The sequence below is a fragment of the Coenobita brevimanus genome, chromosome 117 (genome assembly GCF_032717465.1).
Source record: "Coenobita brevimanus isolate Jiangsu-jjx chromosome 117, ASM3271746v2, whole genome shotgun sequence".
NCBI classification, from domain to species: domain Eukaryota; kingdom Metazoa; phylum Arthropoda; class Malacostraca; order Decapoda; family Coenobitidae; genus Coenobita; species Coenobita brevimanus.
In genome coordinates, this window is record NC_137070.1 from 7,211,197 (window position 1) to 7,231,255 (window position 20,059).

The 20,059-nt window shown below is 48.7% G+C and overlaps 2 protein-coding genes across 2 annotated transcripts; both read left to right on the forward strand.

Moving 5' to 3' along the window:
* The first annotated feature begins 3,103 nt into the window (after positions 1-3,103).
* LOC145418950 (histone H2A-like) lies at positions 3,104-3,475 on the forward strand. The gene has a single exon (XM_080287204.1). It carries the CDS (start codon positions 3,104-3,106, stop codon positions 3,473-3,475), a length of 372 nt encoding a protein of 123 aa, XP_080143330.1.
* A 12,845-nt stretch (positions 3,476-16,320) lies between these two features.
* Positions 16,321-16,686, forward strand: LOC145419021 (histone H2A-like). The gene has a single exon (XM_080287267.1). It carries the CDS (start codon positions 16,321-16,323, stop codon positions 16,684-16,686), a length of 366 nt encoding a protein of 121 aa, XP_080143393.1.
* The last annotated feature ends 3,373 nt before the right edge of the window (positions 16,687-20,059 follow it).

Here is a 20,059-nt window from a genome sequence, read left to right on the forward strand (position 1 = left end):
TACCTCCAGGCTGTCATCAGGCATTCTATAGGAGAAAAATCCGACATTAAGGAGCAAAAGTGGCTGGAGTGGTGTCAGTCCCTTGGGGCTCAATCAAGCTGGGGAGTATTTGGAAAAAATTGAGAGCCATTTCCAATCCTCAGCCACCTCGTCCCCCGTCTCACCCCGACCCACAGGGAGAGGCTGAAAGGCTGGCAGCAACATTCGCCCAGAGGACCTCACCCACACAGCTTCCCGAAGACACCAGAAGCAAACAAGAAGCCCTACACCAAACCAGGACGGATCTGATCACCATCTGCAAGGCCACCCCATCTGACTCTGATCATATATGCACCACACACGAGCTTGATCAAGCCTTGAAAACAAGCACCGACACTGCCCCGGGCCCAGATGGTATCACCTATTCCATGCTCACCCACACTGGGCCCACAGCAAGATCCGCCTTTCTTGATCTACTAAACCACTCCTGGTCCATGGGGAAACTCCCTGAGCAATGGAAGACTGCCACCATTCACCCCATCCCCAAACCGCCTGATCCCAGATCCTTTAGACCTATCTCCCTTCTCAGTTGCTTGAGTAAAACTGCCGAGAGGATGGTGCTCAGGCGCCTCGGCTGGATTCTGCCCTCACCCCACAGCCACATCTTTGCTTACACCAGAGGCAGGGGGACGGCTGAGTGCCTGAGTTCCTTCCTCTCGGAGTTACGTGGAGGAACAGGCCTAGCCATTTTCATAGACCTAGAAAAGGCCTTCGAGCTGGCATGCCCGGAGGCCATCCTGGCAACCCTGGCAAACAGGGGAGTCAAGGGACGCCTCCTGTGCTGGCTCGAGAATTTCTTTCAGGGCCGACGGGCAGCGGTACAATTTCAGGGGCACACCTCATCAGAGCACTGTCACATGAACGGAACCCCACAGGGCAGCATTCTCAGCCCCACGCTTTTCAACACCCTCATCAACTGCCTCCTACAGGTGGACCTAGGCCCTGGAGCCCGCCTCCTCTGTTATGCTGATGACATAACTCTGGTTGTCCATGGAGGCCCATACCATGCAAAAGCCCATAGGGCTCTAACAAAACTCCACCTCAAGTGTACAGAGCTGGGACTCAAAATCAACCCGACTAAGACCAAGGCTCTTCCCTTCCTCATAAACCCCCCTAAAGACACTCTTCACCTCGGCCACACAGCCATTGACTATGTAACCACACACAAGTACTTGGGAGTCATCTTTGACTCCAAACTTTCATTCCGGACGGAGGTTAACCACCTCCAAGAACGAACTAAGCTCTGCCTTAATGCCCTGCGATCCTTGGCAGGAAAGGGAAAGGATGCCTCGTACAGAGTCCTCCGTTTATTTTACATCCAAGCCATACGAGCAATAGTGGACTATGCGGCGCCAGTACTTCCATCCCTCAATGAACCACAATTAGCCAAACTGGAAGTCATCCAGAACAATGCCATGCGTATCATGACTGGTTCACCCATGTGGACTAGACTGTGCAATCTCCGCATGGAATGTGATCTTGAATCCCTACACCTTCGCATACAAGCAAGGGTGGCGGGCCTGGCAGCCAAACTAGTCCATAATGCTTCTCCCCTCCCCCTCCTGCCACGGCTTACAGCGGCAGCCAGCCTTCATCCAGACCTCCTAACAGACAGCTGGGTTCATAATATAGCTCAAGCAATCCACATCTATGAGCTAGATGACTTCATATCACAGGCCCACGACACGACTGGTATCAATTACAGCCCGCAGCCTCCGTGGAGTCCACCTCTACTCACGCTTATTCTCACACATACACCACCCAAAACTCGAACACCAACCTCATTGTTGCACCAAGAGGGCCTCCGACAAATTGCTGCCCTCACAGCCCCAGAGTCCATCACCTACTACACTGACGGTTCGGTAGCATCATTCAAAGCCGGAGCAGCCTTCGTGTGCGGGAGCCGATCATTCGGCTTCCGAGTCACAGATGGTGCCTCCACCCTTCAGGCTGAACTGGCAGCTATCTCAGCTGCCCTCTCTGACGCACTGGAACACAGTCCAACAACTCCCACTATCATCCATACAGACTCGGCTTCGGCCATTCACACCCTTCGCCAAAACGATCACAAAGACAACATTCACCTAATATACAACATTCTCTCCACCACCCAAGCTATCCGCAATGCTGGGGGATCGGTTACCATCAATTGGATCCCTAGTCATGTAGGCATTGCAGGCAATGAAAAGGCGGACCGCATAGCAAATCAAGCCCTAAAAAACCCCAACATTGACTTTGCAATCTCAACGAGCCTACGCCAAGTCAAGCATGCCATTAAGACCAGGGCAGCCAGATTAAATAAAGCAGACCACCGCCTATATGTTGAACTGGGTTCCCCCTCGGCTAGATGGTACTCACTTGCCACTCGCTATAAATCACTGCCCATCACCGCTAGATCCAACCTTACAATGCTCAATCGTTTACGCCGCCTTCGCCTGGGCTATAAATGCTACAGTGAAATGGTTCAAGATGTCAACACCCCCGAACCTGAATGTGAACACTGCCACGAGGCTCCACTCTACCCCCTCCTGCACTATCTTCTCAGATGCCCAGCCACATCCCTCATCAGGAAACGACCTCTTCCTAATCCAGACACTCCCAGAAATCACAAAGCAGCCAGACCCATCAACTCTTTACGTCATGCTGCAGCATACGTTGTAGCCACAGCCCCACTCTCAGCTCTGACTGAGGTGGTGCGCTCTGCACCTCCTCCCACCTAACGTGCATATCGACTGATATGCAAGAGTGTCTGTGTGTGTGTGTGTGTGTGTGTGTGTGTGTGTCCCTGTACGAGTGTGTTGTGAGTGCGTGTGCATATGCATATATATATACACATGTGTGTATATATGTGCATATATAGTTTTTTATAGTCAAGAGACTGCTCCTGCAGTCTTCATCACTTCCTTATCTATGCTTACATCACTGACTGGGCTAACATATGGCCCGGCCCCTTCCATTCAAACGAAGGGGAAATCTAAAACAACAACAACAACAACAAGCGGGTGACGCATTAGTCTTCTCCTGAAGGTCCTACTAGAGCGACGACGACGAAGATTATACTACCATGTCCGGACGTGGCAAGGGAGGCAAGGTGAAGGGAAAGTCCAAGTCCCGATCTAGCAGGGCTGGGCTCCAGTTCCCCGTCGGCAGGATCCACCGTCTCCTTCGTAAAGGCAATTACGCCGAGCGTGTGGGTGCTGGTGCCCCCTTCTACTTGGCTGCAGTCATGGAGTACCTAGCAGCTGAAGTGCTTGAGCTGGCTGGCAACGCAGCCCATGACAACAAGAAGACTCGTATCATTCCCCGTCACCTGCAGTTGGCTATCCGTAATGACGAGGAGCTCAACAAACTCTTCTCTGGCGTCATCATCGCCCAGGGAGGTGTCCTGCCTAACATCCAGGCTGTGCTGCTCCCCAAGAAGACAGAGAAGAAGTAAACACTTCCAAGAAATTCTTCTTCTTCTTCACCTCCATCGGCTCCTTTAGGAGCCACATTCGTTTCTTGAGAGAGAATAGACTTTGGCATAGGCCAACATCATCTTTGTGTATGGATGAATGTGTTGGTATACTGTATGTGCGTATAATGTGGTATGTGTTGAATGCTGGCATATGTCTGTGGCTATATGTTCGGTTGGATGTAAGAAGCTACTGACATCAGTGAAGGTCGATTAATAATATTATTATTCCCACTACTACATAGCGTCTTGTCCCGTTCCCAACTGCACCTACATAATACTGTACTGTATAATTATGCCTCCTAAATAAATGCCTGGCCGGGTGGATGAATGAAAACACAGGTGATGATGGCTATTCTCCCACCATCGAAGGAATGGACAAAGTCGTTCAGTGACAGAGGATATGGTGATGTATACAACAGTATATATATTATCCGTGTGGTGACGACCATGGTGGATTTAACACCCCGAAATAGCAATAATGGTAATAATGAAGAAAATACTATTCATTCCTCTCGTCATTAGTAGTATTGCAACAACTAGTTACTACAAAAAAAAAAAAAAAAAAAAAAATACCACCACCATCTATCTCTTCATCCATCCATCCATCATCATCATCATCATCATCAAGATTAATAATAATATTAAAAATCATCATCAGCAGCAGCAGCAGCCATCGAACTGCGAGCTCCGGTAAAGGCCTGCATAGTGAAACTGTTCGGAGGCGAGTGTCAGCCACTTTGTCAACCACCTCTTCTATATAATGAACTAGCGGTCGTGCAAGTACCAACCGGATCCATTTAAATTTGATTTCAGGCCTCGGCGGTTGTATGGCGGTTGATGCAATGCTTGTACGATGGGTGATAGGTGGGTTTTGGCACTTAGAGAAAACGGCCGTGACAGCGACAAATTCAAGAGATAACTTGTTCATATGCAGAGGCCCCTCACCTCGATCGAAAGAAATCTCGGCCCTTTTCAGGGCCAAAACCCTTCTTCAAAGAGAGATGATGACAGACCCTCAGTTTAGGTTTCCATATATCAGCTCTTGCTTTTCCGCAGCGAAGCATGCTCTCTCTCTCTCACACACACACACACACACACACACACACACACACACACACACACAGACGAATGAACTCCAATACTTACATACAGACATGCATTCATTCATCCTATTTTTTTTTTTTTTTCAATCATTTACTTTTTTTTTTTTTTTTCATTTACTTTTTTTTTTTTTTTTTTTTTGAAGAGGGGGAATATTTGCCTATTCGTTTATTTCTTTTCTTGATGTGTTGTTCACGTCGCAGTTTTTGTTTTCGTTATTTGCCTGTTTCTTTTACTTACTCATCGCTTCACTCACGCCCTCATAAAGGTACACAGGTTGGCACAACGAGAAAGGCATTCCCGCTGCATATTAGGAAATGCTCTCTATCCGGCATGAACGCACGGTGAATTCTTCAGTTACTATGCTGGAAAAAAAAAGAAAAAGTGAACCTGAACCCATCGATTTTCGCCTGCAGTTGTGCGCGTGTATGTATGTTTATACTGTACCTATGTATTTGTGTGTCTTTGTGAGCATGTATGTCTGTGTGTACGGACGTATGAGGACACACACACACACACACACACACACACACACACACTTACGGAGGAATGAACTGTACTTATATACTTACATACATGCATTCATTCATTCATCCTTTTTTCAATCATTCATTTACTTTTTTGGGGGGAGGTGGAACTTGCCTATTCGTTTATTTATTTTGTTGATCTGTTGTTCACGTCGCAGGTTTTGTAGTCGTTATTTGCCTGTTTCGTTTACTTCCTCATTGATTCACTCACGCCCTCATAAACGTACACAGGCTTGCACAAAGAGAAAGGCATTCCCGATGCATATTAGGAGATGCTCTGTACCCGTCATGAAGGTTTGACAGTGACCACGAACGCACGGTAAATCCTTCAGTTACTATACTGAGAAAAAAAAAGAAAAAAAAGTGAACCTGAACCCATCGATTTCTACCTGCAGTTGTGCGTGTGTATGTATGTATGTTGTATGTTTATACTGTACGTATGTGTATGTGTGTGTCTGTGAGCATGTTTGTCTGTGTGTACGGATGTATGAGGGCTTGTGTGTACAGTATGTGAGCATGACTTAGTGCGTACGTACATGTGTAGGTCACTGCGCACACAGTAGAAATGTATTTGTGCACATTTGTTGTTGTATGTACAGTACCTACATATTATAGACTGACATGAATATGCATGATACGATGTCATGCATGTATTTACTGTACGCCTGTTGAGTGTGTGGGTTGGTACAGTCGGCCTAAGAAGTGCCGGCGGAGTATCCAGAAGTTTTCGGTCAGCGATAGTGTCCATACTCTTCCTTATATCTGTACGAGGTGAAACCTAATAGGTAAAATTGTTACAAAAAACAATAAATCCATGACCAGTTATCTGTATATTTCAAAATTATTGTAGGAAGCAGTTGGTTAGTTACGATAATAGGAATTCCTAAACGGAACAAACTGATATTTCACAACTGGCGCTCAGGAAGAGTCGGGAATAATTATTTTGTGGAGTTCAAATCTAGCATGGTAGCAGGCAGTGATTTTTGGGTAGCGTAAGACTGAACAAAAGCGAGCTTCAATAAACATTGGAAATGATTAATGATTATTTATAAAATAATAATTTCCGTTACAATACGAGGGAATAATTTCAAGTCATTTATTTCCGTTTCCAATGTCTCCATGGACGACGACAGAAAGCGGGAAGGAGGCGTAAGACAGTAAGCTATTTTAAATGTTTCGATCAACACGCACGAAAGGAGATAACATTCACTCAAGGACATGCAGTTATTACACTGCCTTTGGCCAGTTTCCCATGAAAAAAATCTCAGGATTATTTCATATAAGACAGAGGGCTATCGGTAAAAAAAAAAAAAAAAAAAAAAAAAAAAAAATCGAAATTTGCCTACATTAGAGTCGGAGCTCCTTGGAGAATGCTACCTACTGTCAGTGTCTGATATCCTCAGTGCATAATCGATTCGCAAGAGTAATAAAATGCAGAGGTTCATAAACCAAACATTGAGTTCAAAACTTCCAAATAAGCATTTTCTGTTCAGCAGGACATTAGAGTTTATAAAAAAAATAAATAAATGACTGGGAGTTATAGGCGTACTGGCCACCGCGCGCGAAATTAATACATTTCACATTCAGTCAAATCGGGAAAGATAACTAAGTGTTACCATCTAATATATCACTGCCTCCTGTTATTCATTTTACATCATTATTTGCGCGATATAATATATACGTTATTTGGCATGACGTGATGAAGGCATTGAATGTTAACCTTATATTCACTGTTTTCATAGAACGTATGGCAGTGGAGAGTGACCGAAGCAATCTGACTCTGTGCCGTCACTTCTTGGGACGACGGTACGTTGTTGTTGGTTCTCCAGATGAATAAGAAGGCCCGCACGCCCATATTTACTCTTTTATTTTGACTCTCTTGTTTTAACCCCCAGCCCTAGTTCAAAACATTTCGATTGTGCCCATCCCAAACCACCGTTGCGGAAAAGAAAGACATGAAGGGAAAAAAGGAAGAAAGAAAGACATGAAGGGAAAAAAGAAAGAGAGAGAGAGAGAGAGAAAAAAAGGTCGATAAACCAGAGTCCCTGAGAGGATACTTTGTAAGTCTGTCTTTCCCCTTTTTATCGAAAATCTTGTGGCTCCGATTGGAGCCGGAAATGTTGAAATGGCCAAGAGCGTAACCTCTCTACTTTGAGGAGGTGTACTTGGTGACAGCCTTGGTGCCTTCAGACACGGCGTGCTTGGCCAGCTCGCCAGGGAGGAGCAGCCTGACGGCCGTCTGGATCTCCCGGCTGGTGATGGTTGAACGCTTGTTGTAGTGTGCCAGGCGTGAAGCCTCTGCAGCAATGCGCTCGAAGATGTCATTCACGAAAGAGTTCATGATAGACATCGCCTTGGAGGAAACTCCGGTGTCAGGGTGGACCTGCTTGAGCACTTTGTAGATGTAGATGCTGTAGCTCTCCTTCCTCCTACGCTTCTTCTTGTCTCCCTTGGCAATGGCCTTCTGGGCCTTGCCAGCCTTCTTAGCAGCCTTTCCGGAGGTCTTGGGTGGCATGGCGTCGCTGACGAGTCAGACGGTATTACTACTACTATGTGCACGGTGCGGCAGCGAGCGAGAGACTGAGTCGACATGGGGGACGCACAATACAATACAATGACGTATAGAAAAGGGGGGGAAAGGAAGGAAGGTAAAGAATGATTGTGTATATGTGTGATGAGTGTAATGCAACCAGGACGACGACAACACGTGGTGGCAGGAACTAGGCCTTAGTTTAATCTCCCGGCCTTACTGAGAGATCAGGTTCCTGGTTGCATTGTGTAATGTGCATGTTTTTTTTTTTTTTTTTTATAATAGTAGGAGAGGAAGAATTTAGACGAAGAGAAAGAGTGTCGGGGCTTAACCCAACGTGCGTGTGTTTGGTGTTGGGGAGGGGGGTGGGGTCTCGCACGTGCACAGTGTTGTTACTTAAGGGAGGGAGGAGTGAGTCGCTACGGCTTTCTCTGCCAAGCATTGGCTTATTGGCTGCCTCTCAGGTTCATCTGATTTTTCCGGCTTCGGAGCCTGGGATAGGATGGTAGGATAGGGGTGTTAGGGTAAGGTGTTGTAGCCCTAGGGGGCTTGGGTAGGGGGATAAGGAAAGGGGAGGGGTGGAGGAAGGTGATTATCTTGATGGGGTGGTCAAGGTCGGGGTCTGGGGTGCTGGATATGAGGATGGCGTGTGAATGCGTGGCTGCCGTGATTTGATAGTGGGTGTAGGGGTGGTTTAAGTTTAATGAGTTGCTGGGTGTGAATTAATTAATGACAGGATCAATAATAAATAAATTAGTGGTAATTAAGTAAACAATGGGGTTGGTGGAGGTCTTGCGTCAGGGTGGAAGAGGTTGGCTAGAGGTCGTGTGGGGGGTGTGATCCGGGTGAAAAAGTCGATGAAGTCAGTGTGAACGTCGGTGAGTTTGGTGATTTGTTTTTGTTGTAGGTGGTGAAGGTAAGTGTTGATGGGTGGAATGTTGGCGCGTTCATGACAGTGTATGTTGGTGATAAAATCATCCCACCGTATGCTCAGTGCCCAACGTATGGCTTTATTTTGAACTTTCTGTAAATTTAGAATGTTGCTTTTGGCCGAAAGAGATAGGCTTAATGGTGAATACGTGAGCAGTGGTCTGATCAGTGCTTTATACAAATGAAATTTAGTTGATGGTGTTGCACTACGGAATCGGTATATTTGTGTTAATGCAGTGCCAGCCACGCCTGCTTTGCCTCGTATATGATGATGAAATTTGAAGTTTTTATCGTATGTAAGACCAAGTACGGTGCAAGTATTCCTAATAGGAATGGGAACGCGATCGGGATCACGCGAATTTAGAAAAAGTGGGCGGGGGTTGGCTGATTTAATACGAAAATATGTTACTGTGCATTTCAAGGGATTCGCTTGAATCCGCCACTTCTGCTCCCATCGTGCAATTCGGTCCAGCTCTATGCTCGCTTTGTTGGTAATTCCGTCAATTGTCGTTGATCGTACAAGTTGAGTAATGTCGTCTGCGTATTGAATGGTGAGTGAATCGTCATGTAGTGGGGTGGGGATGTCATTTGTGTAGAGTGTGTAGAGGGTGGGTGCAAGGACGGAGCCCTGAGGTACACCTGCGTGAAGCTGGAAAAAGTCTGAGTAATTATTTTTAAATTTAATGCGCATTGTGCGGTTGTCTAGAAAATTGCAAAGTAGTTTTTTAATGAGTGAAGGAAAGTTGAATTGTTCGCAGATTTTGTACTTCAGGCCTGCGTGCCAAACAGAGTCAAATGCACGTTTTACGTCACGAGTAATAAGGGCTGTCTTGTATGCATTGCGGATGTTTTGGTTGATATGTAGGTAATTGGTGATGATGTTTAGGGCTTCCTGTGTGGATCGTCTAGGTCTGAAACCAAACTGTCTGGGGGAAAGAAGGTTTTCGTCTTCTAAGTATTGCCGTAATCTAATGTTGATGATTCGTTCGAAAGTTTTTCCTAACACTTCTAGTAAACTGATGGGCCTGAAGTTTAAAGGGTCTGTTGTTGTCTTGTCTTTTTTAGGGATTAGAGTTGCTGTCGCGGTCTTAAACGTTTCCGGAAAGTAGCCGGATGCCAAGGCAGCGTTGTATAAGTGTGTAAGTGCATTTATGAATGTGTTTGGGAGGTGTTTGAGTATGTGATGTCCGATGCCTGTGGCACCCGGCGCCTTCTTTGGAGACTATACGCGCTGGCTGAAATCCTTATATGTGATTGCTGCCAGATCGCAGCCCGGCTTCTGCCTCCTTCCCATTCGCGGGTGGGATGGGGCCGGATCGGGAAGACGGGTATTTAAGGGAAGGTCGCGGGCGGGTGACCATTCTGCTGCCTGCCTCCACACTGACAACATCTCCTGCTCCTGTCTTGTTTCAACAAGGGTAACAGCTCTCCGGTTCGCCGTTGATCGAGCTGCTCTGCCCCTCTTGTCTCTTGACAGTGCTTTGAGGTGTTGTTGCTGTCGTTGCTTGCCGCCTTCATCCTGACCACGCCTTGGTCTCCAGCCACTGTTGTGTACCGGGGTGCTCACGCTTGTGCGCGCTCGCCCTTCAGTGGTTTCTTTTTGCCTCTTACTGTATTTCCTTTCTGGCTCTTAGTGTTCCCCTGGTACGTGGTACGAAGCCGAACCCCGCGGTTTCCAGGCGCAGGCCTGGTACACAAGGGGGCCCCGTAGTCGGGGTGGTTATAGGAAGCTGCAGGGGTGAGCCAAAACTTTGTTTAGGGCTAGGGTTAGGCAAGACCTTCGGGGCTGTGGTAAGGGCTGCCGCGTCCTCCGCTAGCGGAGGGGCAGATTCCTGCCACAGTAGGTAGGCTTCTTCCTGCGTTTCTGTGTGCCTGTTCTGTGTGTTTGTGTGAGTGTCAGTGTGGGTGTTTGTGACGGTGTGTGATGACAGGCAAGTCGAGGCCTAGGCCCTCGGGGCCTTCGAGGATTCCTATGCCATCCAGGATCCAGCTGCCTGCTTCATCAGCTCACGTTCCCTATGCTGGAGATAGGGTTGAGACGGTTCCTGGGGTCTTGGGTGGGAGCATGGCTGCGGTCACCCATTCAGCTGCTGTCTCGGCCCAGGGTGTTTTAACCTCGGTCACCCATCCAGCTGCGAACGTAGGCAAGACTCTTTTCACTACTGGGAGGAAAAGGGAGCGTCGTGGATCAGGGGATAGCTCGACTGTGTCTGCTGGCGGTTGTGCTGATCCAGGACGTCCTGATTCTTGCTCTGCTTCCTCTACTGCACCAAGGAAGATAGCTCGCCGCCATGAGGGGATGGAGGACATTGTGCCTGCTCCAAACCCCGACACTGCTACATCTCATGATGATGATGTTACACCTGCTGCTCCTACTCCTGTTAATGCAAATGGCTCTACAGAGAATGAGGGGTTTACCCTTGTGACTCGCAGGGCTAAGCGTACAAACCGGACCCAGCCTGCAGCCCAGGGTTTTTCTCGGCCTGCTCTGAAGCAACCTCCTCCTCCACCTCGCCCTTCAGTGTCTGTGGCAGCCCCTCCTCCACCCCGCTCCTCCTTCCCAGCTTTCAGGGTTCCACTACAATCGGGCTACGAAACCAGCTACGATGCAGTGGCGGCCCTGGAGAGCCAGCTGCCGGGTCTTGTAGCGAGGAATCGTTTTGGCAGGGACGAAAGTTGTGTCCTCATTCCTTCCACGGAGGAGGCTTACCAGCAGCTCAAGGCTGTAGCGGAGGACGAGGCGGCAACGGTGAAGGTGACAGAGCTGACACGGGGTGGACAGGTGACGAAGGCTGTAGTGATGGGATACCCTCGTCGTTTCCCATTGGACATCCTCCGAAGGCACGACTTGGTAGAGGAGGCTACCAGGTGCCAGCACCAGCGGACGCGGGAGGAAACCCTACAGGTGTGTGTCACCCTCCGCGGCCCCCTCGTCCCCTCTCTCGACCTTGGGAACTGGGGAGTGTACTGGCTGCGCCCGTACACTACAGAGCCACTGAGGTGCTACCGCTGCCAGAGGTTCGGACACCATCGTGCCAGCTGCAACAGGCCTGTAGTGTGCAGGATCTGCAGCGGCTCCCACGACACGGAGCAGTGCCTGGTGAAATTCCGAGCAAAGGAGCCGGTCACCTCCCGCTGTCCCAGCTGTGCAGGAGCACACCACGCCTGGCATCCCAGTTGCCCAGCGAGGGTGAAGAGGGTGAACCAGGGCAGAGAAAGGCAGGTCTCTTGGGTGCAGGAACAGCAGTCCTTGGTATCAACGCCGGCTCCCCCAGGAACTTTTGTTTGGGGTCAACAACGCCGCCCCCAGGCACAGACTCCTCCTGTCTTAGACACGACTGCTTTTCCTCCCCTGCCAACTCCCGCACAGACTGTCGAGACAGTGGCGGAAGTTCACAGACCCATGGCCTCAGTGGACCTATCACCCCTGCCGCCCCCTCCTTCCCAAGAGGATCCAGTGCTCGCGCCGGTAACGCAAACTCCTCCTCCGCAGGCACATCAATCTCAAGCAGCCCCACTCTTCACACTGGACGAGCTGCGCACCCTGGGGACGCAATTGGCTCTTGCCATAGCAGAAACCGTGGCTCAGACTCTGGGGGTCCAGCTAAACACAGATCCTATAGTGGCAGTAGTGGACCGTACACTAAATCAAGCAGTCGAGGCGAAACGACAGCTCGTTGTTCCTCCTGCCTCAGCCAAGCGGCCTCGATCACCGAGGAAGCCCAAGTCGTCCCCCAGAGGGGCTGCTTCAAAGGTAGCCAAGATCAAGGCTCGGCCACCCCGCACCCTAGCGGCCGGCTCTCCTCATCTTCCATCGGCCCCCTTGGTGCCTCCTTTGATGCCAGTGGGTCAGGAATCAGAGGAGGTTCGCCTCTGTCTGTCTCCGGGCCCCAGGACGGTACCTACCTCAGGGTCCTCCAATGGAACTGCGCAGGAGCAATGAGTAAGCTTCCCCTCCTGCAAGAGGTGGCCAACAGGGATCAACCACATGTTATTCTCCTGCAGGAAACCTTGTTGACTGAGAGCTCCCGGTTTCGTTTGGCGGGATACACCTCCTATCTCCTCCCTCGTGAACGTGGTGTAGCTCAGGGTTGTGCAGTTTTGGTTAGGGACCACATCGGTTCTGCAGTCTATGAGCCTCCCTACTGTGGGACTGGTGTTGAGGTCCAGGGCGTGATCCTACAATTAGCGGGGTCACCCCTCACTGTGTTTAATGTATATCGTGGCCGAGATGCCTCTCTGGAGTTGGGGGACTTGTTCTCCCAGGCTACGAGGGGGCCTGTGTTCATTGGAGGCGACTTCAATGCACACCACGATATGTTTTCCTCGCCTCTCAAGACCAACGAGGCTGGTCGGCACATCTCTGTAGTTATGGAGGAGATGGGAGGTGTCTCCCTGCTGAATGATATCAGTGAGGCTACTCATATTAGAGGAGGTCGACTAGACCTTACCTTTGTTTTCACCCCTCTCGCAGGCTCGGCAATGTGGTCACTCCATCCCCACCTCATGAGTGACCACTATGCTGTTGTGGTTGATTTACCTTTGGCTCCCCTTCCTCCACCCGGGTCGCCTCCTCAGAGGTGGGATATTAGCAGGGCGGACTGGGCAGCCTTTGACAGGGCTCTCACTCTTGCCTTCTCATCTGCCCCTGCAGCAGACCTCGAGGGTCGAGCGGAGCAAGTTGCTGATGTTTTTAGGCAAGCAGCATCTCTTGCTATCCCGATGCAGCAGCGCTTTGCGAGGTGCTACCGGGATGGCTGGTTCTATTGTGATAGGGTCAGGGAGTTGAATCGGAGGCTAAATGCAGCTCGCAGACAGTACCGGCGGCGCCGCACTTCGCCGTGCCGCCGGTGCTTGTCTGCCGTGTCTCGCCATGTCCTCGCGGAGAAGCGCCGCCTTAGGGAGGAGGTGTGGATTAGGTGGTGTCGTACCCTTGATTCTCACTCCACACTCCGTGAGATGTGGAGGAGGATTAGGTCCATCTCCGATCCACGCCCCTCCCGTCCACCTTCACACCCTGATCCTGTCGCAGAGGCCAGCCGCCTGGCTCAGCACTTTGCAGACCGCTCTGCGTCCTGCAATCTCCCGCGGTCCATCTTGGCCATTCAGGAGCAGCTGTCCGCCTCTCGTGTTGAGGCTATTCAGGCGGCCTGTGACTGTCCTGATCCAGCTGATTGCCCCATCACTAGTGGGGAGCTGCTGGCAGCTTTGCAGCATCGAGCGGACACTGCTCCAGGCCTTGATGGGCTGACTTATTCCATCCTGTCGCATGCGGGAGATTGTGGTAAGGAGCGGCTTCTTGCTCTGCTCAACCTCTCGTGGTCTGAGGGGCGTCTGCCGAGGTCGTGGAAGACTGCTGTCATCCACCCCATCCCGAAGCCTAACAATCCTGGTGCCATGCGCCCCATCTCGCTGCTCAGCTGTATTGCCAAGACGGCTGAGCGGGTTGTGCGGGCGCGTCTGGCATGGAGGTTAGGTCCGCTTCACCAGAGGATATTTGCCTATCATCCTGGCAGAAGTGCCTCTCACTGCCTTGCATCTCTCCTCGGTGAACTTCGGGGTGGAGTGGGGATGGCGGTCTTCCTTGACCTTGAGAAAGCTTTTGAGTTGGCGAGCCCTAAAGTCATACTTCAGGCTCTTGCAGACAAGGGAGTGGGTGGCAAGCTCTTGTCATGGCTTGTGGACTTTTTTCATGAGCGTGCTGCGGGGGTCCGCTTCCAGGGCCAGCTCTCCTCCTTTCATACCCACCTAAACGGCACCCCCCAGGGGAGTGTCTTGAGCCCTCTCCTTTTCAATATCCTCATGGAGGGGCTACTTACTGAGGATTATGGGCGCAGCGTTACCCTCCTGTGCTATGCCGATGATCTGGCCCTCGTCATAGCCAGGAGGGATTGTTACGAACATGCCAACATTGCACTTGCACGGCTATATAGAAAGTGTGCGGAGCTGGGCCTAAAAATTAACTACGGTAAAACCACATGCATGCCTTTTGGCCTTAGGCCTCCCCGCTTTCCCCTTCTGATTGGTGGCCGCCAGCTGTCTCTCGTGGCAGTACACACGTATCTTGGGGTGCGACTAGACAGCAACCTCAATTTCGAGAGCCACGTCAGGTACTTGCGCGAGTGGGCAAAGACACGTCTGTCTGCTCTTCGCTCCCTCTCAAAGAAGAGTTTGGGGGCCTCTTTTTATGTGCTGCGCACGTTCTATGTCCACGCTATTCGGTCTTTGGTGGACTATAGTGCCATCTGCCTGACGGGTCTTGCCCCAAGTGTTTCTCAGTCTCTGGAGGTCGTGCAGAATGAGGCTCTGCGCATCATTCTGCATGCACCCCCTTGGACCAGACTGGTGAATCTGCGAGTGGAGGGCGGTTTCCCATCGTTGAAAGGCCGCATTATGCTTCGGGCTGCAGCGACCTCTCTGCAACTTGTGCACCGCAGGCAACATCTCCCAGTCTCTTATCTACTAAAGCGGCTTCTGTCACGCCCTCCTGACCCGGCCCCTGGGCGGGACTGGGCCCGTGCCACGGTTGCTATGATACATAGTATGGGTGCTACTGCCGATATATGCCAGGTCCCTGACTCGCCATTCTACGGGTTCGAGGAACCACCACCTTGGGAGCCTCCTCTTCCGGTGTGTTTATCCAGCAGGTGGGAAGCCTCGCAATACCATCCCAGCTCTCCTCCGTCAGGATAGTCTCCGCCGGGTAGCTGCTCTAGGGTCTGCAGGGTCAGCAGTTTATTATACTGATGGCTCTGTGGCAGCTGATGGCACTGCTGGAGCGGCCTTTGTTTTTGGTGACATGGTGGAGTCTTGGCGGGTGTCCCAGGGGGCGTCTCCCTTCCAGGCAGAGCTCGCTGCTATTCTGGGAGCTTTACGGCATGCACACAACCGCCGATATAGCCGTGTGGTTATTCATACAGACTCTCTCTCATCTATTGTACGCCTTCGCTCCTTCTCCCTCAAAGACAACATTTTTGTTATCCTCCATATACACTGTAGCTTCTCTCCTTGTCCGTGGGGGAGCCACGATCATCCTTCACTGGCTTCCAGGTCATGTTGGCATCTTGGGGAATGAGATGGCAGATGAGGCTGCGCGCTCTGCCTGTACTCTCCCTGCTGTCACGTTCCCACTCTGCAAAAGTCAGGCTCAAATCATTAGATCTTTCGCTGTGACTATTGGACATCACTCAGTGGAGGAACATAGGCTATGTGTGGCTGAAGGCTCACGATCCGCCACTTGGTATGCCAGTGCCACTTCTTATTCACCATTGCAGCCCCCTCTGGGCTTACCGAATTGTCTGCTAGTGAAGCTGCGGCGTTTACGTTTGGGATACTTATGCTATAAACAGATAAAAGGAGTGGACTCAGACCCTTGTGAACACTGCTTAGAGAGGTCGGAGGAGCCTCTACTGCACTATCTCTTGAATTGCCCTGTGACTTCTGCTCTCAGGTCTCTCCCTAGTGGGGCATACGTCCCATCAGAAGATGAGGTGAGGGATGCCGCTGGCATAGTTGCCCGTGCTCCTTTCTCATTATTACTTCGGGTAGTCAGTCGCTACCCTCCACCACGATAATATAGATGCGCATGCATAGCGCAACTGTGACGGGCTCACATGTTTGCCCGTGTCCCAGTACGTCCTGGGACGAATATCCCAACACAACACAACACGGCGGGTGACGCATTAGTCTTCTCCTAAAGGTCCTACTCAAGCGACGACGACGAAGATTATACTACCATGTCCGGACGTGGCAAGGGAGGCAAGGTGAAGGGAAAGTCCAAGTCCCGATCGAGCAGGGCTGGGTTCCCCGTCGGCAGGATCCACCGTCTCCTTCGTAAAGGCAATTACGCCGAGCGTGTGGGTGCTGGTGCCCCCTTCTACTTGGCTGCAGTCATGGAGTACCCAGCAGCTGAAGTGCTTGAGCTGGCTGGCAACGCAGCCCATGACAACAAGAAGACTCGTATCATTCCCCGTCACCTGCAGTTGGCTATCCGTAATGACGAGGAGCTCAACAGGCTCTTCTCTGGCGTCATCATCGCCCAGGGAGGTGTCCTGCCTAACATCCAGGCTGTGCTGCTCCCCAAGAAGACAGAGAAGAAGTAAACACTTCCAAGAAATTCTTCTTCTTCTTCACCTCCATCGGCTCCTTTAGGAGCCACATTCGTTTCTTGAGAGAGAATAGACTTTGGCATTGCCCAACATCATCTTTGTGTATGGATGAATGTGTTGTTATACTGTATGTATGTGTCTGTCTGTTTCTATGTGGTATGTGTTGAATGCTGGCATATGTCTGTGGCTATATTTATGTTCGGTTGGATGTAAGAAGCTACTGACATCAGTGAAGGTCGATTAATAATATTGTTATTCCCACTACTACATAGCGTCTTGTCCCGTTCCCAACTGCACCTACATAATACTGTACTGTATAATTATGCCTCCTAAATAAATGCCTGGCCGGGTGGATGAATGAAAACACAGGTGATGATGGCTATTCTCCCACCATCGAAGGAATGGACAAAGTCGTTCAGTGACAGAGGATATGGTGATGTATACAACAGTATATATATTATCCGTGTGGTGACGACCATGGTGGATTTAACACCCCGAAATAGCAATAATGGTAATAATGAAGAAAATACTATTCATTCATTTCTCTCGTCATTAGTAGTATTGCAACAACTAGTTACTACAAAAAAAAAAATAAATAAAAAAATACCTCCACCATCTATCTCTTCATCCATCCATCCATCCATCATCATCATCATCAAGATTAATAATAATATTAAAAATCATCATCATCAGCTGCAGCAGCCATCGAACTGCGAGCTCCGGTAGAGGCCTGCATAGTGAAACTGTTGGGAGGCGAGTGTCAGCCACCTTGTCAACCACCTCTTCTACATAATGAACTAGCGGTCGTGCAAGTACCAACCGGATCCATTTAAATTTGATTTCAGGCCTCGGCGGTTGTATGGCGGTTGATGTAATGCTTGTACGATGGGTGATTGGTGGGTTTTGGCACTTAGAGAAAACGGCCGTGACAGCGACAAATTCAAGAGATAACTTGTTCATATGCAAAGGCCCCTCACCTCGATCGAAAGAAATCTCGGCCCTTTTCAGGGCCAAAACCCTTCTTCAAAGAGAGATGATGACAGACCCTCAGTTTAGGTTTCCATATATCAGCTCTTGCTTTTCCGCAGCGAAGCATGCTCTCTCTCTCTCTCTCTCTCTCTCTCTCTCTCTCTCTCTCTCTCTCACACACACACACACACACACACACACACACAGACGAATGAACTCCAATACTTACATACAGACATGCATTCATTCATCCTCTTTTTTTTTTTTTTTTTCATTTACTTTTTTTTTTTTTTTTTTTGAAGGGGGGGAATATTTGCCTATTCATTTATTTCTTTTCTTGATGTGTTGTTCACGTCGCAGTTTTTGTTTTCGTTATTTGCCTGTTTCTTTTACTTACTCATCGCTTCACTCACGCCCTCATAAAGGTACACAGGTTGGCACAACGAGAAAGGCATTCCCGCTGCATATTAGGAAATGCTCTCTATCCGGCATGAACGCACGGTGAATTCTTCAGTTACTATGCTGGAAAAAAAAAGAAAAAGTGAACCTGAACCCATTGATTTTCGCCTGCAGTTGTGCGCGTGTATGTATGTTTATACTGTACCTATGTATTTGTGTGTCTTTGTGAGCATGTATGTCTGTGTGTACGGACGTATGAGCACACACACACACACACACACACACACACACACACACTTACGGAGGAATGAACTGTACTTATATACTTACATACATGCATTCATTCATTCATCCTTTTTTCAATCATTCATTTACTTTTTTTGGGGGGAGGTGGAACTTGCCTATTCGTTTATTTATTTTGTTGATCTGTTGTTCACGTCGCAGGTTTTGTAGTCGTTATTTGCCTGTTTCGTTTACTTCCTGATTGATTCACTCACGCCCTCATAAACGTACACAGGCTTGCACAAAGAGAGAGGCATTCCCGCTGCATATTAGGAGATGCTCTGTACCCGTCATGAAGGTTTGACAGTGACCACGAACCCACGGTAAATCCTTCAGTTACTATACAGAGAAAAAAAAAAAAAAAAGAACCTGAACCCATCGATTTCTACCTGCAGTTGTGCGTGTGTATGTATGTATGTTGTATGTTTATACTTTACGTATGTGTATGTGTGTGTCTTTGTGAGCATGTATGTCTGTGTGTACGGATGTATGAGGGCTTGTGTGTATGTGAGCATGACTTAGTGCGTACGTACATGTGTAGGTCACTGCGCACACAGTACAAATGTATTTGTGCACATGTGTTGTTGTATGTATAGTACCTACATATTATAGACTGACATGAATATGCATGATACGATGCCATGCATGTATTTACTGTACGCCTGTTGAGTGTGTGGGTTGGTACAGTCGGCCTAAGAAGTGCCGGCGGAGTATCCAGAAGTTTTCGGTCAGCGATAGTGTCCATACTCTTCCTTATATCTGTACGAGGTGAAACCTAATAGGTAAAATTGTTACAAAAAACATTAAATCCATGACCAGTTATCTGTATATTTCAAAATTATTGTAGGAAGCAGTTGGTTAGTTACGATAATAGGAATTCCTAAACGGAACAAACTGATATTTCACAACTGGTGCTCAGAAAGAGTCGGGAATAATTATTTTGTGGAGTTCAAATCTAGCATGGTAGCAAGCAGTGATTTTTGGGTAGCGTAAGACTGAACAGAAGCGAACTTCAATAAACATTGGAAATGATTAATGATTATTTATAAAATAATAATTTCCGTTACAATACGAGGGAAGAATTTCAAGTCATTTATTTCCGTTTCCAATGTCTCCATGGACGACGACAGAAAGCGGGAAGGAGGCGTAAGCCAGTAAGCTATTTTAAATGTTTCGATCAACAAGCACGAAAGGAGATAACATTCACTCAAGGACATGCAGTTATTACACTGCCTTTAGCCAGTTTCCCTTGAAAAAAATCTCAGGATTATTTCATATAAGACAGAGGGCTATCGGTGGGAAAAAAAAAAAAAAAAAAAAAAAAATCGAAATTTGCCTACATTAGAGTCGGAGCTCCTTGGAGAATGCTACCTACTGTCAGTGTCTGATATCCTCAGTGCATAATCGATTCGCAAGAGTAATAAAATGCAGAGGTTCATAAACCAAACATTGAGTTCAAAACTTCCAAATAAGCATTTTCTGTTGAGCAGGACATTAGAGTTTATTAAAAAAAAAAAAAAAAAAAAAGACTGGGAGTTATAGGCGTACTGGCCACCGCGCGCGAAATTAATACATTTCACATTCATTCAAATCGGGAAAGATAACTAAGTGTTACCATCTAATATATCACTGCCTCCTGTTATTCATTTTACATCATTATTTGCGCGATATAATATATACGTTATTTGGCATGACGTGATGAAGGCATTGAATGTTT

What these genes read in the sequence shown, in the direction of transcription:
- LOC145418950 (XM_080287204.1), top strand. Translation starts at nt 3,104, where the DNA reads ATGTCCGGACGTGGCAAGGGAGGCAAGGTGAAGGGAAAGTCCAAGTCC.
- LOC145419021 (XM_080287267.1), top strand. Translation starts at nt 16,321, where the DNA reads ATGTCCGGACGTGGCAAGGGAGGCAAGGTGAAGGGAAAGTCCAAGTCC.